The sequence below is a fragment of the Urocitellus parryii genome, chromosome 1 (assembly GCF_045843805.1).
Source record: "Urocitellus parryii isolate mUroPar1 chromosome 1, mUroPar1.hap1, whole genome shotgun sequence".
Lineage (NCBI taxonomy): Eukaryota > Metazoa > Chordata > Mammalia > Rodentia > Sciuridae > Urocitellus > Urocitellus parryii.
In genome coordinates, this window is record NC_135531.1 from 23,797,738 (window position 1) to 23,821,391 (window position 23,654).

General features: G+C 42.3%; 1 protein-coding gene across 1 annotated transcript in view; it reads right to left on the bottom strand.

Moving 5' to 3' along the window:
* Positions 1 to 23,654, bottom strand: part of Pdzd2 (PDZ domain containing 2) — a 235,097-nt gene that overhangs the window by 52,251 nt on the left and 159,192 nt on the right. Inside the window, exon 6 of the mRNA XM_077800187.1 lies at positions 6,345 to 6,456. Coding sequence (XP_077656313.1) covers positions 6,345 to 6,456 — 112 coding nt within the window. The remainder of the gene's footprint in view (positions 1 to 6,344; positions 6,457 to 23,654) is intronic.

A 23,654-nucleotide genomic window follows, 5' to 3' on the forward strand; every position in this document is an offset into this window, starting at 1 on the left:
AAGTACCAAGCCCACAGGATCCCAGACCAAGTTCTGCAAAAGCTTGTTGTGTAGTAAGGCCTATTAATGGTTATGAAGAAACTGCCAGTTAAGTGACCAGACTGGATGAGAGGCCATGGATATGTTTGATCCAAGTCAGATATAGATGTGGTGGAAAAGCCAGGAATGTCAGGGAGAAGGCCATCAGCAGATGCGCGTCCAGTGGTGGAGAAGCAGAACTCTGTGGTTGGTACAGTTCCATCACGGGCCAGACACTTTTTAGCCTACGTGTAGCACGACGTTTTAAATAAAATTTTTATTAACATGTAAGACTTATAAATCCTAACCGACAGTTCCATGAAGTTTTACAAAGTGGACGTAACAGTGACCAACACCCCCAGGTCAAGAAACAGAAAGTTAACCAGAACCTCAGGGTGACCCGTCATGCCACTGCCCACCCCTCCCCCAGCAGTGACCATGATCTGGACTTTGACATCACAGGCGATTTTGGCCTGTTCTTGACCTTTATATAAATGAATGTGTACAATATGTACTTTCTGTGTCTGGCTCATTGTTCCTCACATTCATTTGTGAGATTTACTCCTGTTGTTTGTATGCTAGTAGCTTGTTTGTTCCTATTCTGTATAATATTTCATCATGTAAACATACCACTATTTATTTACTTATTCTTTTGTTGATGGATATTTGCCTTGTATCCAGTTTTAGAACTAGAATAAGGGTCAGCAAATATTTCTTTCGGTAAGGGCCAGATATCACATCTCTTAGCTTTGTGGGCTCTGTATGGTCTTTGTCACACATTCTTAATAGTCCACTCAAAGTGTAGAAAGCATTTCTAGCTCTTAGCCATATAAATAATAGCTGTGGGAGGTAGTTTGCTGACCTCTGATCTAGATATACCATTACTGAATATTCTCATACACATCTCTTGCACAAGTCATTTCTGTTGGGTGACACCTAGGAGTGGCAGTGCTGGGTACAGGCATCTGTTCACCTTTGCCAGTGTTGTATCACAAGCAATGTATGAGTTCTAGCTTCTCCATGTCCTCGTGGCCAGTCTTTGATAGTGTCAGTCTTTGATGTCAATCATTCTGGTGGGTACACAATGGTATCTTACTGTGGTTTTTAATTTGCATTTCACAGGTGACCACGTTTCTTTTTCATATATTCATTGGCTGTTTTTCTTTTGTAAAGTGCCTATGGGAGGCTTCTGCCCATTCTTTTATTGGATTTCTGTCATTTTCTTGTGGACTCATAGTTTTTACTTAGTTTTAATATATCTTACATTATGAATCCTTTGTGGGATCCATGTATTGTAAATATTGTCTCCATGTCTGTGACCAACCTTTTCATTACCTTAGTGGTATTTTTTGATGAATTAGAGTTCATAATTTTAATTCAGTACAAGATGATCATACATCACTTCATGACAGGTATATGTCTTGAGAAATACACTGTTAGGTGACTTTGTTGTGAGACTGCCATAGAGTGTACTTACACCAACTAAGATGGCTACAAGGTCAAATGGTGATACAGTTTTATGGGACCATAGCCATATACATGGGCCACTGGGCACAGAAATGTCACGTAGTGCATGACAATGTATCATTTTTCACCTTTATGGATAGAACTTTAATGTCCTGTTTAAGAAATTAATGATTTTGAAAGGCAGCGTTATTAGTTTCCAACTTACATTGTATGTTGTTTCAAAATAATATAAGGAAAGAGAGCTGGGGTTGCGGCTCAGAGGTAGAGCACTAGCCTAGCATATGTGGGGCACTGGGTTCAATCCTCAGTACCACATAAATAAAGATATTGTGTCCACCTATAACCAGAAATTTAAAAAAAAAGATAATGCAAGAGATTTTAATCTTAAATAATGGGTCATTTAAATATGAATACAGCTATAATTCTATTGCAATGTTTTTATTATATACAGTATATATGTATTCATGTATGTATGTATATGTATGGTGTGTATATATCTTGACATATAGATAATTTAGAATATCAAGTTCTTCTGTACTATGTGATGATTCATTTGATGACCTAAAATTTCTATTTACCTAAAACTTTCTCTGAAAATTTTTCATAGAATAAAGCAAGGTAATTTGGTACTTTGAAAAAGAATATATTGATGAGTTGTTAATAGTGATAAAAAGTTAGAAAAGTGCTGATACAGTTATATTATAATGGATATCACTAATGCCTTGGCTTTTCAAAAGCTAAATACTAACTCTGTGAAGTAGGTTTTTTAAACATCTGAAATTCCTTTGCAACCAAGGAAAATTTTGCATTTGAAAAGATCAGAAACCTAAGGGATTAACACAGATAAATTGAAAGTACCAATATTAAAGGGGAACCCTGCTGGTAAAAAGGAAGCATGAAGTAAGGAAAAACTCAGGTGCAAATATCAGAAAAATTCTCCCTGCAAGGAGAGACTGCTGCGGCTCTAGTCAGACAGGGCAAAACCCTCGTGGAAATGGCTGGAACCTCCCTACGAATACTCTTTAATAGTTTATAAGTTAATAATTCATGACCTGATTAATCTCTCTTGGCATGCTTGTTCATCTGAAAAAAGATTTATTAGGAAAAAATTCCCCTTGAGCTGACAGGGAGGCTCTTGTCACTAACAGGACAGAAACCACATTGTAGTGTCCATAGACTGACTAGGGCAAGGCCAGAGTGACTCATTTAAGAAAATATGAAATCAACATCCAGGTTTACAGTACAAACTCGGAGCTGATCTCATGGAAATCTGTATGCAAATAAGTCATTACAATGAATGGATTTCACAGGACTGAACGGCTGGGTTTAAGCCTCTTCAACATGTCTCCAGATTACACTTGGAGTCTTATCTCCTCCTACCCTGCTCTGTGCTGATGACTGTCGAAGGAAAGGATTTGTCCTCTTCCCCCTCCTTTCTGGACTGGGACACACAGATGTCACATGCAGTTTTTCCCACCTTCGCCTGCCCCCTTGCCTCCCCACCCCCCGGATTCTATGGCCTCTTTTCTCCTAATCCCTCTGACGAGCTCTGCTGCCCTGAATCATTGTTGCTGTCAGATTATCTTGGCTCTTTCAAATGGCTGAGGAATAAAAACAGTGGCCAAAACTTCTCTAATACATTCTCCCCCATGGTCCCTAAAATTTCTCTTTCAAATCCTGCCAGAGTCCTGGCGCCCCTTCATCTGTGTCTTCGGCCATCTCCCCACAGCGCCACCACCTGTACAGGTCCTGTCTTTGCCTGGTGAGTGGCTGATGGTGTCCACTGCTCTGTGTACCTGTGGGCAGCCTCCCCTGGGACCACGCACTCCTGGGAAGTTTCCTGCCTGAATCCTTTCAAGCAGGTCTCTCTCTCTGAGAGGGAAAGAGGCGAGAAGGATTCAGATGAAAATGATGAGAATGAGCCCGGTATTAAAGATGATGAGGGTAATAAGGGTGGCAGCCACCACGAGGCAAGGGCGCACTTGCCACACTCAGAATGGCAGTGCCACATGCATACTCTCAACTCGATCTGTCAACCAGGCTTGGACCTTGGAAGCCTCTCACAAGTACTGTCAGGGTGAGAGTATATTATAACCCTCACTTGACAGAGAAGAAACTGAGGCCCAGAGAAGTCACTTGTCCCAGGTCATTGGTCCCACCAGAAGTGGCACAGCTGGGAACTGAACACAGTTCTGGATAATGTGTCTGTGTTTCTCCCTGTTCTGCATTCCCATGTCACAGCCTTGGATGTCCCGGAAGGACACAGGAAGAGGGGGGGGCAGTCCTTCATGACAAACAGTGGCCAGTTCTGGATTTAATGCTCAGCTGGACGTGCCGCTCATTCCAAATTTACAGTATTGCTACAGTCTATCTGGAATGTCCCCTCATGGCTCATGTGTTGGAGGCTTGGTTCCCAATGCAGCAATGTCCAGAGGTGGATCTTTTGGGAAATGATTGGATAGGAGGGCTCTGACTTCATCAGTAGATTAATTATAGCTGAATGGAGAAGTCAGTCATTGGGTGTATGTTCTTGGGGAGTACATTTGACCCTGAGCCCTCCTCCTCCCTCCTCTGCTTCCTGAGTGCCATGAGGTATTACTCCATAACACCCTTTCCTTTGGTCATGATGTTCTGCTCACCTCAGGCCCAAAGCCCCAGAGCCAGACAACCATGGACCGAAGCCTCTGAAACCATGATCCAAAATAAATCTTTTCTCTCCTAAGTTCCTTTTCTCAGGTATTTTGTCCCAGCAACAAAGCTGACTAACTCTAGCATGAACAGAATTAGAAAATCACACATGCGGAAGCCGACACCCCCCCCTCGCCCCTGCTATATCCCACTCCCTTTGTAGAAGGATCTAGGAAGCCCCAGACAGGGGACAGAATTCTTTCATGATCAGGAAACTCAAGGTTTGGAAGAAGAAATGTCTGCGGTGGGGGTGGGAGTAGGGGTGGGGGCAGCTTCTTTTCCCTGAGCGACTTTGACAGAGCGACCTTTGGGATTCCCTTAACTTCTCGGGTCTCATCCATAAAATGAAGAATGTGACCAGGTTGGTTCCAAAGGTCCCTGTATTTCCCCAGAGCTCTGTGAGTCTCCCAGGGGGTTGTTTCTAAGGTGTCAGAGAGCTGACCTCAGGGCCTTCCCCACCCAAACGCAAACAGGATTTAAATGTTTCTCTCAACCACTCCTCAGGACTGGTAATGGGCGGGGGGCAGTTTTGTTGGCTGCTGCCTCCAGGTAAGAACCTGCACTGGTTCTCCTCATCAGTCTCTGGCTTCACGGTCTCTTTTCTCACAAATGTTCTAACACCACCTCAGTCTGCAGAGCTGCAAATACAATTGATTTTGTTTACTTTGTTGAAAAAGTGATGTATTCTATGGTCCCATACCTGCCATCTTGCCTGAGAATAGACTCAGCGGAGGCCAGCCAGGGAGGGAGGAGGGAAGGGAGGGAGGTGGCACCAGACTTTGGCTGGTAGCCTGGCTACTGCCCCCTCTATTGATTTGGGTAGTGGAGGACAATGCAGATGGTTTTTGGATACAACACACTATGCATTGCCCTAGATGAATCACGTACATTAAAAACACACATCTGCCCAACCTTTCAAAGTCAGGGTATTACTCTCTTATTTCAGGTGGGGAGTAGAAGTTTGGGGAGGCTCAGAAATCAGCCTAAGGGTGTGAGGCAATTCAAGAGCTGAAGAAGGGTAAGCCTGGCGCTGCCAGGCCACACAGCTCTTGCTTTGAGAGCCAGGAAGGTTGGAACAAGCCTGTAATCCCAGAGACTACGGAGGCTAAGGCAGGAGGATCACAAGTTTAAGGCCAGCCTGGGAAGCTTGGTGAAACTTTGTCTCAAAATAAAATAAAAAGGGCCCGGGATGTAGCTCAGAGGTAGAGCACCCCTGGGTTCAATTCTCTGTTAACTTTCCTGCTCCAAAAAAATAAAAATAAAAATAAAGAGGAACAGGTAGGAGTAGCCATCTTCCTGCCTCTGCACCTTGTCTCTGTGTCTTCCTTTTTATTTTCCTTCCAGGAAAGAAAAAAAAGAAAAGTCATCCCAGATGACTGTCAGGGGTAGGCAGCCAGGATCGACTTCTCCATTAGGCCAATTAGGCCAGAAAATACAGTGCCAGAGGCCCATGACACTTCCAAGGACCCACAGGAATGTTTTAATTACTTTTTAAAAGCAGAAAAAAATTGAACATAATCTCAACAAATAGATTTACATGAACCCGGACTGTACTTGTATACCAACACATGCATAAAATATAACTCTTATTTTTTGGTGGAAGAAATGCCCCATCAGGGCAAAAGTGCCTGAGACCCATGAAAGTCATCCTGTGTCTCCTGCACTTGGCCTCCGCTTTCAGCATTCAGGGCACAGGCCAGTGACTCTAAGGAAATGCCCGGGAAGTAGAGAATACAGAATCTATTTGTTTGAAGAGCTGAAATTCCATCCCATTTGTTCTTGATTAGTTGAGATGCAAATTTGATATTAGATCAATGGCTCTTTGTCCCTTTTTCTGGTTGGCTGAGGGTGGGGAAGATGGACCATCAGGGGTGTTCCACACTGAAGGGGTCACCTGAAATCCTACAGAAATAAATGAACCAAACAAATTTACATTTTGGTGGAGACACACAGCAACGTTGGCATTCACTTTGTTATGACTCAAATAAAAATATTTACGTGGGCAGCCAGGCTTAATGGCGCTGTTATGCCAGGAGCATGCATCATCTAAGGAAAAACAATTTTGAGGTTAAGGAAGAAAAGTGCTCATTCCGTTAATGGCATTATCTCCCCACTCCCAAGGCGGAAAGCTCCTCTTCGGGCAGGCCTCAGCAGGCAGAGTTGACACTTACCTGACAGACGACTCTTGAGCTTCAGTTTACTGTTGCCCTGTTTGGGACTTTCCAAGTTCCCCTTGGAATCCTCAGGGCCGCACACATCTTGGTGTTCATCTGACTCAGGCATCTGAAATACAGAGGACACAGAGCTGGTGGGAGAGGCTAGTCCTGGAACCACTGAGGCTCAATAGAGTTCAAGGAGCAGGTATCATGTGAGAAAAAAATTTCAGAGGATCAAAGTACTTGATAACCTGCAGATAACCTGCAGCCTGACAGCATCATCTGCTGGGAAGTCCTTCCTCAGCACACAGGGAGGTTTTCTACTGGAAGCAGTCCTTGGACTCTTCTGTCTCTCATTCTAGATTAGAGGAAACTGTAGATCAAGGTCACCCAGGGTAGTCAATGGCAAAAAAAAAAAAAAAAAAATCACAGCCTGGTCTCTTGGCTTGTGGGTCAGTGCTTTCCTAAATGCAAGTTGCAACAAATATGAAACCAGAGGTTAAAATTCTAAAGTTCCTAGGTAACAGAGGTCCACTTTATGCTTTGATGCAGCTCGGCCACTGCAACTGATTTTTATTTAATTATTTATTTAAACTTATGTTTTTTTAATATTTATTTTTTGGTTGTGGTTGGACACAATACCTTTATTTCACTTATTTATTTTCATGTAGTGCCCAGGGCCTCGTGCATGCAAGGCGAAGGCTCTATCACTGAGCTACAACCCCAGCCCTGCAACTGAGTTTTAAAATGGAAGTGTTTCTTTTCCTTCTCTCCCCCTATTCCTAATCTCAGGGGAAACAGATTACCTTACTTCCCCATCCTAGGCAGAGTTATCTGTCCCTGAGCACACACCCACCATAAGAATGAAATAATCCAGACTTTGGGGATGGCATCAGAAGATCTCAGAAATGACAAACTCCCAAATTAACAAGTGAATTACGATTCCAACAGAGAATCCAAGGAATGTAGCCTTTGAGTCACCTCTTTAAAAGCCCCTTTTTGCTGCTGATGGGAAGAATCACAGCTTTTGGGATAGGAGTCCCCTGTATTTCCCCTTTGCTAGCAAAGCAATAAACCTTCATTTTCCCCAAACCGAGTCCTCATTATTGGATTGACACTGGGGATAAGAACCGAGTTTTCAGCAGGCAACATCTAAAATATAGCAAAACTTTGATTTTGTGGCAGTCAAAAACACTACAGGCATGCATAGCTTAATGATGGGAATGTGCGTGGCATTAGACAATTTTGTCATTGTAAGGACATCATGGAATGTTGTTGTGGTTATTGGTTTTTTTTTTTTTTTTTTTTTTGGTACTGGGGATTGAACCCAGGGGCTCTTTACCACTGCGCTACATCCCAAGTCCTTTTTATTTTGAAGCAGGATCTCCCTAAATTGCTAAGAGCGTTGCTAACCCCCTGAGGCTAGCCTTCAATTTAACAATCCTCTTGCCTCAGCCTCCTGATTCATTGGGATTACAGGTGTGCCCCACCATGCCTGGCTACAGAGTGCACTAGCACAAAGCTAGATGGTCTAGTCAACTACTCTGAGTGGCCTCCTGATACAACTGAATGTAAACAAGAGATGGTGAGGCTGCTGCCAGCACCACACGGCACGTTGTCTTCAGGTAAACTTCTAGTAAGTAGGAGTAGATTCTAAAATAATGCTAAAAAGCATAGTAAATGTAATAAACCTCAGGGCTGGGGTTGTGGCTCAGTGGTAGGGCGCTTGCCTAGTATGTGTGAGGCACTGGGTTGGATCCTCAGCATCACAGACAATAAATAAAATAAAGTTAAAAAAATATAAACCAGTAACATAACTATGGCTACTGTCAAATATGATGTGCTGTACATAATGGCATATGCCATATTTTTACATGACTGATGACCCAGGCTTATGTATACCAGCAGTCCCCGGAGCACACAATGCATTGCCTGATGACATCACTAGGCAATAGGAACCTTTCAGTTCTACAGTAATCTCACGGGTCCACAGTCACAGGTGCAGTCTGTCACTCACTGAAGTCTGCGTCACCTGACTACATACCTTCAGTCACTGATGTTCCATGCCCTACACTCCCGTGCCCCGATTAAACACCTCCCAGAAACAAGCACCACCCAGGTTATGTGCAGGACTCGGCCCACATCTGTGAGCCGTGTGTGTAGAATTGGATCCTGAGAGTGACGTGGCAAGGGTGCTCCCAAGGTTCGTGGGGCTCTCCATCCTAGAAAAGCCAAAAACGCTAAAAAGTACCATTACAAGATGGAGGAAGGAAATTTGTGTGTTTGGTTTGTTAAAAACGTGGAGTGGGTAATTTATACATAACAAACTTATGAGATACATGAAACAATAAACTCCTTGTTTGAAAAGTTATTTTTCTTTGAGGTTCTGGAGAAAAAGCCTAACAATAAAGTAGATAAGATTCATATGAAGGAACATGTATGTGTTTTAAAATGCATATATTATATTCTTTGACAATGAAAAATCATGTAATAATAATGCAAGATAGCCCTACCTGATTTAAACAGGTAATGTATTATATCCTGTATCTCAAAATCAGTGTATAAAAATATATGAAGTAGAGGATATTATTTATATAGGTTTATATATAATAATATCTGAAAAAGTTCCTCTTTTTTTCTTAAGCTCAAGTATCTTTCTGGATAAGGAAGAGGAATAAAAGGTCTGAGAAGGAAGAGATATAAGCAAAGTTGAATAAGGAGCACTGGGAAAATAAATTAATCCTGATATACAAAACAAAGATAACAAATTTAGTGCATTCATATTACAATACAAGGGACTAGCAGGTAGTTGTCCAGGTTTAAATTTAAAGAAAAGGCAAAGCCAATGTGGTAACACACACCTATAATTCCAGCAACTGGGGAGACCAAGGCAGGAGGATCGAAAGCATCAGGCCTGCCTCAGCCACTAATGTGGTCCTAAGCAACTAAGTGAGACCCTGTCTCAAAATGCAAAATGAGGGGCTGGGGTTGTAGCTCAGTGATAGCGCACCTGTTTAGCATGTGTGAGGCACTGGGTTCGATCCTCAGCACTACATAAAAATAAATAAATAAAACAGAGTAATACTCCATAGTGTATAAATGCCACATTTTTTTTATCCATTCATCTATTGAAGGGCATCTAGGCTGGTTCCACAGTCTTGCTATCGTGAATTGAGCTGCTATGAACATCGATGTAGCAGTGTCCCTGTAGCATGCTCTTGTTAGGGCTTTAGGGAATAGACCGAGAAGGGGAATAGCTGGGTCAAATGGTGGTTCCATTCCCAGCTTTCCGAGAAATCTCCATACTGCTTTCCAAATTGGCTGCACCAATTTGCAGTCCCACCAGCAATGAACAAGAGTGCCCTTTTCCCCGCATCCTCTCCAGCACTTATTGTTGTTTGACTTCCTAATGGCTGCCAGTCTTACTGGAGTGAGATGGTATCTTAGGGTAGTTTTGATTTGCATTTCTCTGACTGCTAGCGATGGTGAGCATTTTTTCATGTACTTGTTGATTGATTGTATGTCCTCCTCTGAGAAGTGTCTGTTCAGGTCCTTGGCCCATTTATTGATTGGGTTATTTGTTATCTTATTGTCTAATTTTTTGAGTTCTTTGTATATTCTGGTTATTAGGGCTCTATCTGAAGTGTGTGGAGTAAAGATTTGTTCCCAGGATGTAGGCTCCCTATTTATCTCTCTTATTGTTTCTTTTGCTGAGAAAAAACTTTTTAGTTTGAGTAAGTCCCATTTGTTGATTCTATTTGTTAACTCTAGCGCTATGGGTGTCCTATTGAGGAATTTGGAGCCCGATCCCACAGCGTGTAGATCATAACCAACTTTTTCTTCTATCAGATGCCGTGTCTCTGATTTAATATCAAGCTCCTTGATCCATTTTGAGTTAACTTTTGTGCACGGCGAGAGATAGGGATTCTGATTCATTTTGGTGCAAATGGATTTCCAGTTTTCCCAGCACCATTTGTTGAAGATGCTATCCTTCCTCCATTGCATGCTTTTAGCCCCTTTATCAAAAATAAGATAGTTGTAGTTTTGTGGATTGGTTACTGTGTCCGATGGCATTAGAGCAGATTATGCTAAGTGAAGCTAGTCAATCTTTAAAAAACAAATACCAAATGACTCCTTTGATATAAGGGGTGTAAACAAGGACAGGGTAGGGACGAAGAGCTTGAGAAGAATATTTACAGTAAACAGGGATGAGAGGTGGGAGGGAAAGGGAGTGAGAAGGGAAATTGCATGGAAATGGAAGGCGATCCTCAGGGTTATACAAAATGTCATATAAGAGGTAAGGAGGGGTAAGTCAAGAGAATACAAATGGAAGACATGATTTACAGTAGAAGGGGTAGAGAGAGAAAAGGGGAGGGGAGGGGAGGGGAGGGGAGGGGGGATAGTAGACAATAGGACAGACAGCAGAATACATCAGACACTAGAAAGGCAATATGTCAATCAATGGAAGGGTAACTGATGTGATACAGCAATTTGTATACGGGGTAAAAGCGGGAGTTCATAATCCACTTGAATCAAACCGTGTAATATGATGTATTAAGAACTATGTAATGTTATGAACGACCAATAAAAAAAAAAAAAAAAATAAATAAATAAATAAATAAATAAATAAAACAAAGGTATTGTGTCCATCTGTACTAAAAACAAACAAACAAACAAATAAAATAATGAAAAGGGCTTGTGCTGTAGCTCAGAGGTAAAGCATCCCTGGATTCAATCTTCAGTATGAGGGGTGGGGACAGGGGCAGGGGAGACAATGGAATCTCGAGGACAATTTTAGATACTTTTTTAGAGGGATGATTTTTCCAACCTTGAATCCTGACACTGATGCCAACAGTGAAAAAGAAGCATTTTGAGATATGCCGGAGATCAGAGCCTCATGCGACAAGGAGAGGAACAAATAGGAATAGTCCAGAGAGGACTCCCAGGGCTTCTCTTCTGTGGGGCTTAAAGACTTTATGGAAAGAACCTGAACCCAGCTATAAACAGCAGTTACTGGACACGGGTTGTTTTTCTCCCCCCTCCTTCTGGTTACACCACCTGACCCAGGCGCCGGCCTTTAGAGAGAGGCTCTCCCCTGACTGCAGGTCACTCCCTCCTTTGGTGCTCATTAAGTGAGCAGTTTACTACACGGTGCTGCCTGAGCTCTCTTGTCCAGGGAAGAAAACTGCCTCTGCCTCCTGCTTCTGATCTCCTCAAGTGACCTCCTTCTTCCCCTCCATCTCCCCAAAGGACCCCCAGTGTTCACAGAATGAGTGGATTCTGGAGGTGACGTCAGCACTCTCGAGTACCCAGGGAGGTAAGTGGCCGACCAGGGCCTCTTAGCACCATACAGACAGGGCAGCGGCTTGATTCTCCATTTCTGAACACCAGCTCATATATTACCAGGATGTTTCCCCCTCCACCTGAAGATGCGTTTTAACTAAACGAGTGATGTGGATTGTTAATACCAAACAAGCATTTCGTTCACTCCACCTGTTTTTCCATTTAATTTTCATAGCCAAGTATACAACCCATGGTCAACAGTATCACCTCCATTTGACAGATGAGGAAATAAAAGCAAGACCCTTAAGTTAGATTCTTTTGCTCATGACATATATTTGGGATCTAAGAGATTGTTCATGAAGAAAGAAAGAGTACAGAAAAAGTGGTGTTGAGTTGTACAAGAGGTTACATGTACTATGTCAAATCTGAAGTCCATAAGACACACACATACAAAACTGTAAACTCTTCTTTAGTATTAGAAGTCGAGGGCAGGCATTGAAAAGTAAGGGAATCAGAGCCTTAAAGAACAATGCTGCGCACACCTGTAATCTCAGCTGCTCTGGAGGCTGAGACAGGAGGATCTTGAGTTCAAAGCCAGCCTCAGCAATGGACAGGTGCTAAGCAACTCAGTGAGACCCTGTCTCTAAATAAAATACAAAATAGGGCTGGGGATGTGGCTCAGTGGTTGAGTGTCCCTGAATTCAATCCCTGGTTAAAAACCAAACAAAAAAACAAAACAAAAACAATGCTTTTTTTTTTCTCTTAATCCCTCAATGAAAGAATGAAATGAGATTTAGTTCCTGTGTTCTACAAGAAGGCAGTAAGATTTAAAAAAATTTTTTTTTAGTTGTAGATGGATACAATATCTTTATTTTTATTTATTTACTTTCTTGTGTTGCTGAAGATCAAACCCAGGGCCTCACACATGCGAGGCAAGCACTCTACCACTGAGCTACAACCCCAGTCCAGTAATGAGATTTTTTTTTAACGCCAGAGACATCTTATGCTAATAACAGTGCATGTTATTACCCAATCTTGTGGGTAGACCCAATAAGAATGGATTTAGAGACATCTCAAAATATCATAAATGGTGAGCTCAGAGTAGGAATGAATTCTATTTCAGAACCTACTGAAAGTGTGAGCAAAACTTTCTGAATCTATTTTGTGTTTCCATAACACAATACCAGAGTATAGATAATTCATAAAGAAAAGAAGCGTATTTCTCACAGTTTTTCAGCCTGGGAAGTCCAATATCAAAGTGCCAGCAACTGACTAGGACCTTCTTGCTGTGTCCTTGCAGAAGGACAGGGAGCAACAAGAGGCCAAACTCACCTCTACAATAAGCCTGCTCTTGCAATAAATAATCTTCTCCCACAATAATGACATTAATCTGCCGCAGTATGGCTGGGCACAAATAACCGCGCCACCACAAAGCCTTGTAGGTTCAAACAGCAACTCTTTATTCCCCAACTCTCCCAAACACCTGTGAGAACTGCTCGGGAACTCCAAAGTAACTCCAAAGTAACGGGCGCCCTATTCCCAGGAGCAGGGTCCACATACAACTCAATCAATCCAGCATCACAGCAATTATTTACAGCTTAACTCAAATCATCATCTCAATGGTTCGCTGGTGTCACCTTTCAACCATTCCCTCTGGCAATATGCCAGGCATCATTCTGACTGGGCTGTGGCTCTCAACGTTAATCCATTCATGAGGGCTCTAGTCATCTCTTCTTAGGCCCCACCTCCCAACACCGTTGACCGGGGATTAGATTTCCAACACATGAATTTATTCAAACCACAGCAATAGAGTTCTGAATTTAAATGGGACCTATTTCCTCCTGTAACAGAAAACTGGTTTGTCATGATGTTAGATGGATTGTAACTCAGTGAACAGGAAGTGGCTACCTAGCCACATTATTTCCTGATTAAAGCAGGAAGTAGCAGTGTACAAAGTATAATTTTGATTGCAATGAACCTTTCCTTAGTCTTCTGACTATTGTCTGAAAAAGGTCCACACTCTAACAGAATCCCTTTGCTGTGTGAATTTTGCCCTGATACACAGAACAAATCAAACTGTTCTGAAGATATCACTTTAGTTGTTCTAAAATGAATTTTGCAGAAATTTCTCTTGGAAGACCTTCAGTTCAGTGAAACAGTTGATATAATGTATTATTCATGAGCAGTTTCTAATCCACATGTTAGAAAACAATGCCATTAGATTTTTGCAATCTAATAATATTTGCCAATTTCCATGGAGTCCCTCTCTTTCTGTCCTATTCTGTATCTGTAACCTGTGAAACTCTCTCTCAGTGAAGAAACATCTTCAGCTTCTAGCACCTTGGTGGGCAGAATGGTTAAGAGTCCAATTGCCTGAGCACAAATCCTGGTTACACCATTTTATTATCTTCATCTCAAACATAGGTCTGCATTTAAGAATTAAGTGGTAAAGGATTCTGATTAATGGTGATAGATTTCCCTTTTAAAACAATGCTACAAGACAGGGAAGAGAAGGAAGGAGGGAGGAGGTGGGGAAAGGAGGGAGGAAGGAATAATTCTACAAGGGCAAAAAGAATAGAAGACAATAGCAACAAAATGCTGGAAACCAGTAAGCAATCAGATGGGTGGTAACAGATCTGATTTATGCTGAGTAGGGATTTCTCTAAGTAGGGATTAGAGAAAACTGAATAGAAACCCAGTTTGCATAGAAAGTTTCCCAAAACTCAGGGGTGGCCAACAGAGGACCTCTGGAAGCAGGCACAAAGGTAAGGCTGGAACAATGGTACAAGAAATGGCCAAGAATTCAAGGTGATTGCAGCAAGCATTTATAGTAGTCTGATTTTTTACAGAGATTTTTTGGGGGCTGGGATTGGCCTGGATAATCTTTGGTGTGCATCAGAATCACCTGGAGAGCCACTAAAGCATACTAAGGCCCAGGCTTACAGAAGCAGGTCAGGGCCTGGCCCTTCAGAATTTACCACCCTAGGTGGAAGCACCAGCCAAAGGAGATGTAGAATTAACCTGCAATTTTCCATGTTATTTCATGAGTTACTCCAGAGATGAAGAGTAGCTACACTGAAGTAGCCCATCAGGCAAAAACTGATGGGGAATTATCATCATCATGCTGCTGTCTAGAATATATGTATTCTTTTTTTCTTTAAAGATTTTTTTAAGATGGACACAATATCTTTATTTATTGTATTTATTTTTCTGTGGTGCTGAGGTTTGAGCCCAGTGCCTAACATATGCGAGGCAAGTACTCTACTGCTGAGCTATAACCCCAACCCCTAGAATATATGTATTCTGAACAGCAATTATGGAAACCTGTCCCACTCAGTGTTTGGACTTCAAGCACATAAGTGTATGCAGGCTGGTGGTGTAACTCATTGGTAGAGCACTTGCCTGGCATGAGCAAGGCCTTGAGTTTGGCCTTTAGTAGGAAAGCTTGTGTGCTGGGGAGAGGAGGAAGAGAGGAAGGGGAGGAGGAAGAAAAAAGGAGGAGGAGAAAGGAAAGGAAGAGGAGGAAGGAGAGGAAGAAAAGAAGAAGAAAGGGGAAAGAGGGGGAAAAAGAAGAAGGGGGAGGAGGAGGAGGAGGAGAAAGGAAGAGAAATCTAACCAAGGAACAGAGGCAAAAACAGAGAAAAGAGAGTGGCATCCTAGGCCCAGAAAACAAAGAGAGATGTGATTTTAAAACTGAAGATGGGTCCAGGAGGATCATAAGTCTGAGACTAGCCTCAGCAACTTGGGGAGGCCCAAAGCAATTAGCAAGACCCTGTCTCAAAATAGAATCATTAAAAAAAGCCTGTGTGTGTATGGGGAGAGAATAGTGTTGGGAATATGGCTCAGTAGTTAAGTGGCCCTGGATTCAATCCCCAGTACAAAACAAAAAACAAAAACAAAAATAGAAACCCGTGCAAATGAAATGCTTTAGTAAAAGGCCTTGGGACAGCTATACCAAGAGAGATCAGAAAGTGTACAGGTCTAAAGGTGGGTGGTAAGAAAGAATAAAAAGAACTCCTGAGTAAAACTCACAAGGACACAGTTGTTGTTGTTGCCCTAATGGAAGGGACCTGAGAAATGTATGAAATTAGAAATCCAGAGGGAGTACACGTGAGAAATAGGGAGGGAGCCAGCCCTGGCTAATTCTGAGCTGGAGGTGATGGTCAAGATGCACTAGAATAATAGAGACTTTTAGGGGACTCATTGATTCCATCTTTTCATATGACAGAATCTAGATTAGTATTTTAGGAAAAAAATTCTGAGTTAGAAAGCAAAGGAACAGAAGGAAAACATTTAAAGGCATCCAAATCCAGCAAACAGGGCTGTGAAAGAAGGAAAGGAACCAATTTAAGCAGTAGGTGAAAAAGAAATTCAAGGGAGTGGAGTCCTCCCCAGAGGGGAGGGATATAAAACCTTAGAGGCATCCAATTACTGACCAAGAATAGGTGACAGAAAGCAACACTACTCGACCCTTTGAACATTTAAAACCCGAGGAAAGATGAATCTGGAGGAGTTGGTGGCAGAGGTATTATTATCCTCTAATAGTTTATTAGGGGCAGAAGCTGTAGAATCATCAACAGCAGGTCTGGTTCATGAATCTGCAGAGGGTGTTTTCCCAGCTGAGCAAATAAATAGGGGAGGAGAGATGTAGCTTCTTCAGTTTTAGCACTTCCATGCAAGAGGCAGTATAAATGGAAAATATGGTCCAGGATGGAAGATTCTTACTCTGAGGCACAATCTATACTCAATACAGTACACCGGGAAGCCCTATATTTTTGTGTCAAAATGTAAAATGCAAACCAAGAAGCTTCTGAATGCACTGAAATTGTTTTAAGTAGGACCAGTTGGGAGAAGATTCCTTGCCAGTTGAATTTAAGTTCATGGTTATGCACTCTTGACAATAATCACAGAATGACTGGCATCTTCAAGAGAGGTCAAGAATATTTTCATCATCTGTCTTTCTTTACTTGATGTTACTGAATTTCTTGGCTATAGCCAATTGGGAGACAACTCTCCACAGATCTTGTGCGTTTCTACATGGCTTGTGAATGGAGGCACAGGCTGTTTTTACCAAGGTATCAATCTCTCAAGGATGTACCTAGTGTGAACAGCCTTGAAAGCTAGAGATAGAGTACGAGGAAGAAGGTGTGGGTTTGTTTGGTCTCTGGTATAAGAAATATCTCTTTCCCTCCAAAGTAAACCCTAGTTAGGCTTGTGTCTAATCCATTGAAGTTGCTTATGCTCAGGACTCTTTACCTGTGAGCGAGTCCACTGCATGTGTCTCTACCCGAGTTTTCTGCATTACAGCTGCAGGATTTGGAGTGGGCTGTGATGTGAAGGTGGAACTTTAAATTGGGATTTGATCCTAAACTAGATAGAGAAAGCCAAAATCCAGTCGCTGCACCATGAGTAATAAAGTCATTTGTCTTAAACCCAGGAATCTCATCTTCTGCCAAGAAGACTCTTTAAAACTATTGTGTAAATCTCCCATTTTTTTTTTTTTTTTTACCTGGGACAACTATCTTGGGGTTGGGATTTGGTTCATTTTTCTAAATGTCGTGGGTGTGGGGGCCAATGTTTTGACATCGTTGTGTGTTCACTTACTCTTTGTTCATCTACAAGTCACTGAGATATTTGCTATTGAATGAGTTCCATGTTATTGGAGCTGAAGAAACCATATTTGTTCCAGGAAAAAATAGCTCAGGTTACAGACACTGAAAAATACAATCTCTTTCCAGCATTCAGCTTCAAAAATCTCATTAGCTTAGATGGAGAAAAATAAGATACAGGAGAGATCAAAGGAGGCTATTAAATGCTTTTTTTTTTTTTTAATTCACAAAGTCAAGGAAATTTAAGTTTGGATGTTAATTGCTTGAGATTTTAACATGTTTGGATCATGACTTGCAAGAAGATATAAATTTGTTGGCATTTGCTTGATGATCATTGTGGTGGCATTTTATTTCATTTGCAGAACTTCTGAAAAGCTGCACTTTTGTATAAGAAAAATCATAGGGACAAGAGTTTTAGCTTCTGGAAAAAAATCGTCTTTTGGGAGCGGGGAGCAAGCCATTTCCCATGAGACAGGCCACTTGGGTTCAAGCTAAAGACGACTGCTTAGGAATGTCCTCTAACTGCTATTCAAAGCATTTGTGAGAGCTCCTTGAACACACTCTGACTGATGTTTAACTTCTGAGCACCACCTGTCTTTCTCAGCTAGTTCTTGAAGCATGGCCTTTCTCTCTACCTCATCCCATTGTGCAAACATCTAGTCCCAGGGAAAACTTCAGGAGGACTGGTGGTACCCAGGTCGGTCACACCACATTTTTATGGTTCCCAGCATTTGTTTTTTTAAAAAAATACAGATGTGACAGAAGACATCTCAGTTCTGAATCCCAGGAAGCTTGACTGGCTTTTCTCCCATCCGTGTCCACAGGACCATGGAGCCTGGTGATTACCCTTTCATGCTTCAGCCACACTAAGATTATTTTTAGGCTGCCAAAGGAAGCTCATTTTCCAAATCTCTGGGGCAGATGTTCGAGTGACCAAAAGAGAACCAGATGGCCATCCGAGAGGCCAGGGCTGGAAATGAATAACCATTCAGAAAGAAGGAATCAGAACAACAATAAATCAGCACGAAGTGGCCAGAAGCCTGCAAGCTGCCTGCAGAAATTAAAACCGTGAACCTACTGCTATGCCAGACCCACTGCTCTCCCGCAAAGACAGTAACTCAGGACTAAAGAGGGGACCAGTAAAACTGGAAAGTAAAACTCTCCAGCCCCCAGCATGCCCTGGTCCATGCAGAGTGTAAAACATGTGCACTCTTCCCCGTCAGATGCAGCTGGGGGAAGAGCCACAGCTGACGCTGTAGCTTTGCAAATGAGATAATACTGCCCTTGTTCTATCTGAGCCTGTTCCCAGTCTCTTCCCTTTCATCATCCCCCTAAAGCTGAATGGGCTTAATGGACTTTGTTGGTGATTATTTGGATGATTTTTATGCATAAAAATTAAACAGATCTCTTGGTTGCTCAGAAAGTTGAGGTACCCTGTCTCTAAATAAAATACAAAATAGTGCTGGGCATGTGGCTCAGTGGTTGAATGCTCCTGAGTTCAATCTCTGATGCCTGCCCCCCCCCCTCCAAAAAAAAAAAAAAAAAGAAAGTTGAGGTAAAGACAGCCATGCATGGTGCACACACCTCTAATCCCACGACTTGCTAGGCTGAGGCAGGAAGATGGCAAGTTTGAGGCTGGCCTGGGCAACTTAACCAAATTCTATCTCCAAGTAAAAAATAAAAAGAATCTGGGATATAGCTCAGTGGTACAGTGCCCCTGGGTTCAATCTCCAGTGTGTAAAAAAAAAAAAAAAAAAAAAGAAAAAGAAAGAAAGAATGAAAAAAAGAAATTCAAGGTAAAGAAGTCACCTTTAAGACATCAGTCATTGTGCCCTGTTTGACCATCTCATGGTGAGTTTGTGTCACTTTCCTAAAAAGAGGAAAGTGTCCTTCAGGGACTCTCGGTTCTTTGAATGTGGATGACAGGAGGAATCTGCATACATTCTCCTGGTTGTAGATTTCAAAATGAGGTAAGGCAAGGACAGACAGTCTATGAAGTAGGGCTCCCTCACTCTTGCCATGTCCCTGTGACCTAGTAGGTGAATATGTGTGTGGGGGGTCTGACATTCTTCTTTGGGTTTGTGGGCTCACTGAAGGGAAGACACATAGGTCATTTCTCAGCAGGAGTTACCTGCCACGTTCACTGATACTGACAGATCTCTCAGAGCAGGATTGTGACATGCTTTACCCTAAGTTCCAGAATGATAAAATCAGGTGTGTGTGTGTGTGTGTAGGAAGACCTTCAGACATATAAGAAATCGAGGTGGAGGGTGGAAAACAGTCACAGACTGGGGATGTAGCTCAGTGGCAGAGTACCTGCCTAACATGCGAAGGCCCTGGGTTTCATTCCTAGCACCAGAAAAAATAAAAAATACAAATACAAACAAATGGCCTCTAAAAGAGGTAAGTAAGAGGATTAGCGGGAAAGAAAATACGGCGGGATGAGTTGTCAGAGGTGCCCCGAGACAGTAGCTAACCAAACCCAGTTCTGCAGTAACAGTATTCCATACAAACATATATAAGATATACAAACATATACAACTTTGAGAGAAAGTTTCATACTCTTACGTGGCCTATGATAACAGAAAAAGGTCATCCTAACGGGGCATATCAGAGGCAGCTTTTAGAATAAGAGGAAGGTATCATCGTGGTTCAGTTTGGGCTCATTGCTAGGTTCTAGGCACTACCTTAAAGCTTAAGCCTTCTACTGCCTCTTCTAGATCAGTACAGGAGCAGTACTGAGTATGTGCTGCTGGATATATATTTCTCTAAGAATCTGATGAAAAACAGGGATGTGCTAAGTGAAGGCCCAGAAGCTAACCCAGATGCACCAAAGATCAGCCAGGGCTCTGCAAACTGCTGCCCAGGGGCCCAAGGGGGCACACCACTTGTTTTTGTAACTGGAACTCAGTCACGCTCTCTAGTTTACTAATTGTCATGGCTGCTCTGGAAATGCAAAGGCAGAGTTGAGCAAGAGACTCCCGCCAGCAAAGCATGAAATGTTTACCATTTGGCCTTCACCGGTGCTGACTCCTCATCCACAGGAATGGTGCAAATTCCAGTCGTAAGTCAAGGCAAAGAAACTGGAGCATTTTTAGAAAACATAACTTAGCAAGTCAATCAGAAGGAATTGGCAAGTGGGTAAGAAGCTGGAAGGCTTGCTGGTCTACCACAGTATTTCCTCTTTGGACTCATCCAGGTTGCCTGATTTTATCTTTAAAGTTAATTTTAAAATGATATCCAAAATAAAAAATAAAAAAAAAGAGACTCACTTGAAACAACAAGGATTCTCTTCAATATTCACACTTTGCTAGTGTCATAGGATTACTGAATATCATTGAAGTCAGGTAGCTTTTCGGACATGGTTTGGAAGGAACGGAAAGCATTTGTTTCTTGGTGGTCGTGAAAGGAGAGAGAGAAAATGGCTGGGAGGAGAAGGGAAGAGAGGCTGCCTGGGGGCCTGGAACCCTGTAGAAGACGGAGGATGCTGTGGGGACCTCGGTGAGCCAATGTACAGCAGCTGGAGGGTACTAGGCTCCAGGAAACCTGTGTAGAGGGAGCCAGCAAGAGAGGAGAGGAGGAGAGGACGGGAGGCAGGAAGGCTCAAAAGTAAACAGAAACCTGGTCAAAACATAGTAATGGCCCTGCCTTCAGGGGGGAAAACAAAAGAACAAAACAAAAAACATACGCCCCTCCAAAAAAAAAAAAAAAAAAAGAAAAAGAAAAAGGAAAAAAAAGACAACCCAGAACCTAGCACCCAAATGCTGGGAGAACTTAGCTTCCTCTCTCCTCTGACCACCCACTCCCACTGTTCTCTTTCTTCCTAGCTTCATGGCCCCTCTCCCTCAGCCCTGGATCTGGTTATTTCTCAGTGGGGCTATAGTAGAGGCCTCCACATCCATCTCTGTGCCTCCAACCTGCCTGTTCTCTCTCCACCTCCTTCTCTACCCCACTGCCCAAGTGACCTCACCACAGGATCCCTGAGCCTGTCACAACTGAAAAGCCATCAATGAGTCACCGTCCTCATAAAAGAATCTGTAATTCCTTAGTCTGGAACTAAGAGCACAGGCTGAACATGGGCCCTTTGTTGACCTTTGAACGGGCCTTAAAATTTCCTTTTTGTGGACCACTGTCTGTGTTATGTTTCTGCACTAGAATGTCACTCATTTCTGGGAGTGCTCCTGCAGAAATCCTATGGAATAGTCAAATATTATTGTATCTATTGAGCCCTCCCTGATCTCCAGAAAAAAATGAGATCTCTCTCTTTCCTCCAAATCAATACAGCCTATGGCTCCAAAGGATTTATTATACAGAAGAAGGAAAAAGAAAGAGTCAGAAATAATATTTCATTTTGGAATAACAGATATTGTTAGAGAGGAAGAGAGTACCCAGCACAGGGCTTTCTAGGTATGTGGAGAGAGATGTAGAGCTGGCTGGTGAACAGCACTGAATCGTACTATGTCTGCTTGGGGGGCACCTGCTATGAACTTCTGTGATGTAGGTGGGAAGAACATTAGCAAGACTTAGAGATGTCTGCCCTGGGAGCTAAAGAGGAAGGGTGTGTGTGTGACATGCAGACCGCCTATTTGTGACTCCTAGCTTAAAAGATATATCCACAAATTTTAATTAGGTAAATACATGTGTTCTATCCACCCACTTATGAAATCGGGAGTTGACTTTCTGATTTTAAGCGCTAACAGGCAAGAAACAGACAAAATTGGCAATCAGAGAAGGCAGAAGTGACAGAAGGCTGGAGCAATTAGACAAGTCTCTGAGGGACAGGGGCTTTAAAATCTTGATAGTCAAGGCATGGAAGGGAAGGTATTTCAAGTGAGGGAATGAAAACAGCAAGGATCATGGCCTTCTTTTTCTGCAAATGTCATCTAGGGAACTAAATCAGTACTTAAAAAGCTAGGCAAGCAAAAACAAGCCAACAAACAGCAAACAAAAAGCCAGGCAGGCACACAGTAACTCCAGGGGGCGGGGATGGGAGAATTCTATTGGTCCTACACAGCTCTGCTTCTCTGAGAAATTTCTGCCCTGGATTCCACAGGGGAACTTCTGACCTCTTGTATTTTGCTTTGTTTTGATTTCCCAGGCTCTGTGCTACCATGTTGCATAAGATGTGAGTAGAAAGAAAAAAATATCAAAAGATTTCAAATCTTCCAAGGTTCCTGAAGCCTTTAAGTGAGATGTGTTTTTCCCTAGCACTCAAGGCCCATGTATCTAACACATGGGCATACTGTCAAAGGTTATTTTGTCATTTGCCTCAAGACCAGCACAATAACTGGAATGGAAACAAAGAGGGACCTCCTGTTCCTCTTGGTGGAAGATTCTCAGTGTGCCTTGCCTTCACTGGTGGTCTCAGAAGGCACCTCAGGAATTTTCTAGACCTTCAAGACTTTCAGGCTCATGAAGTTATCCTGAGACACACAGTGCACAGTATTTATTGCTATCACTTTGTCTATGGCTGAAGACATTTTTAATTTCAGTTTCATTACTGAATTGTCACCTTCTTTTAAGCCTTTTCATGTATTTTACTTTAGGTTTCCATGTGTAGACCACAGATTCAAACCCCCCCACCAAAGACATGCAGATCTAAATTAAGAAAACAGGGTGATATTAAAAAAAAAGGAAAGTATCTAATAAGGGTCAGAGTTGAAATATCGTGCTGGAAGATGCAAAGACAGGAAGCAATTTACCTAAAGCAATCATAGTCACCCTATGAGTCCTACAATATTTTTTTTTTAATAAAAGAAATTAACTTGAGGGCAGAGAAACCTCATGCTATGCTCTAGAGGGCTGTATTTTCTTTTCACTGAAATTTGAAGGAAAATTTCAAGTCCAAATAAAGTTGACTGCCTATGGAGAGGATTTCTTGATCTATATGTCCTATGGCTGCATGCTCTGAGGTCAGCCCTTTTAGTTTGAGAAACTCCCAACACAGATTCATAAATCACAAGCCTACAGTACTGCACTCATGTCTACATGCACAATAAGACACAAAGCAACCGAAACCGATAAGATCTAGGCAAGTTCTAATACTTCCCTCCCATTCTCTCAGCGACCACCTGGCTTCCCCTCTGGAAGGCCCTGGGCTTAGAGATTCCACGTGGAATACCATACTTGCTTTTCTATGTCAATAACATGAGTTATTTACTTCCCTGAGAATTGCAAACTACATGGGTGGAAATGCAGCACCGAGCCAGGTAGCAAGTTGGAACAAGTCCTTGGCAAAGTGCCACTAGGACAAGCCTAACTCAAATGTCAGCAGTTTTAGGGGCAATTCATTCTGGCCAAATAATTATTCTTATCTTCAGCCACCCCTTTAAATAATCGCTTCATCTCCTTAAGTATGAAACCCAACCAAATCAAAACCACCCCCAAATTTAAATCTTATTTTCCTAGACCAGCAGCAATGGCAAGCCTTTTC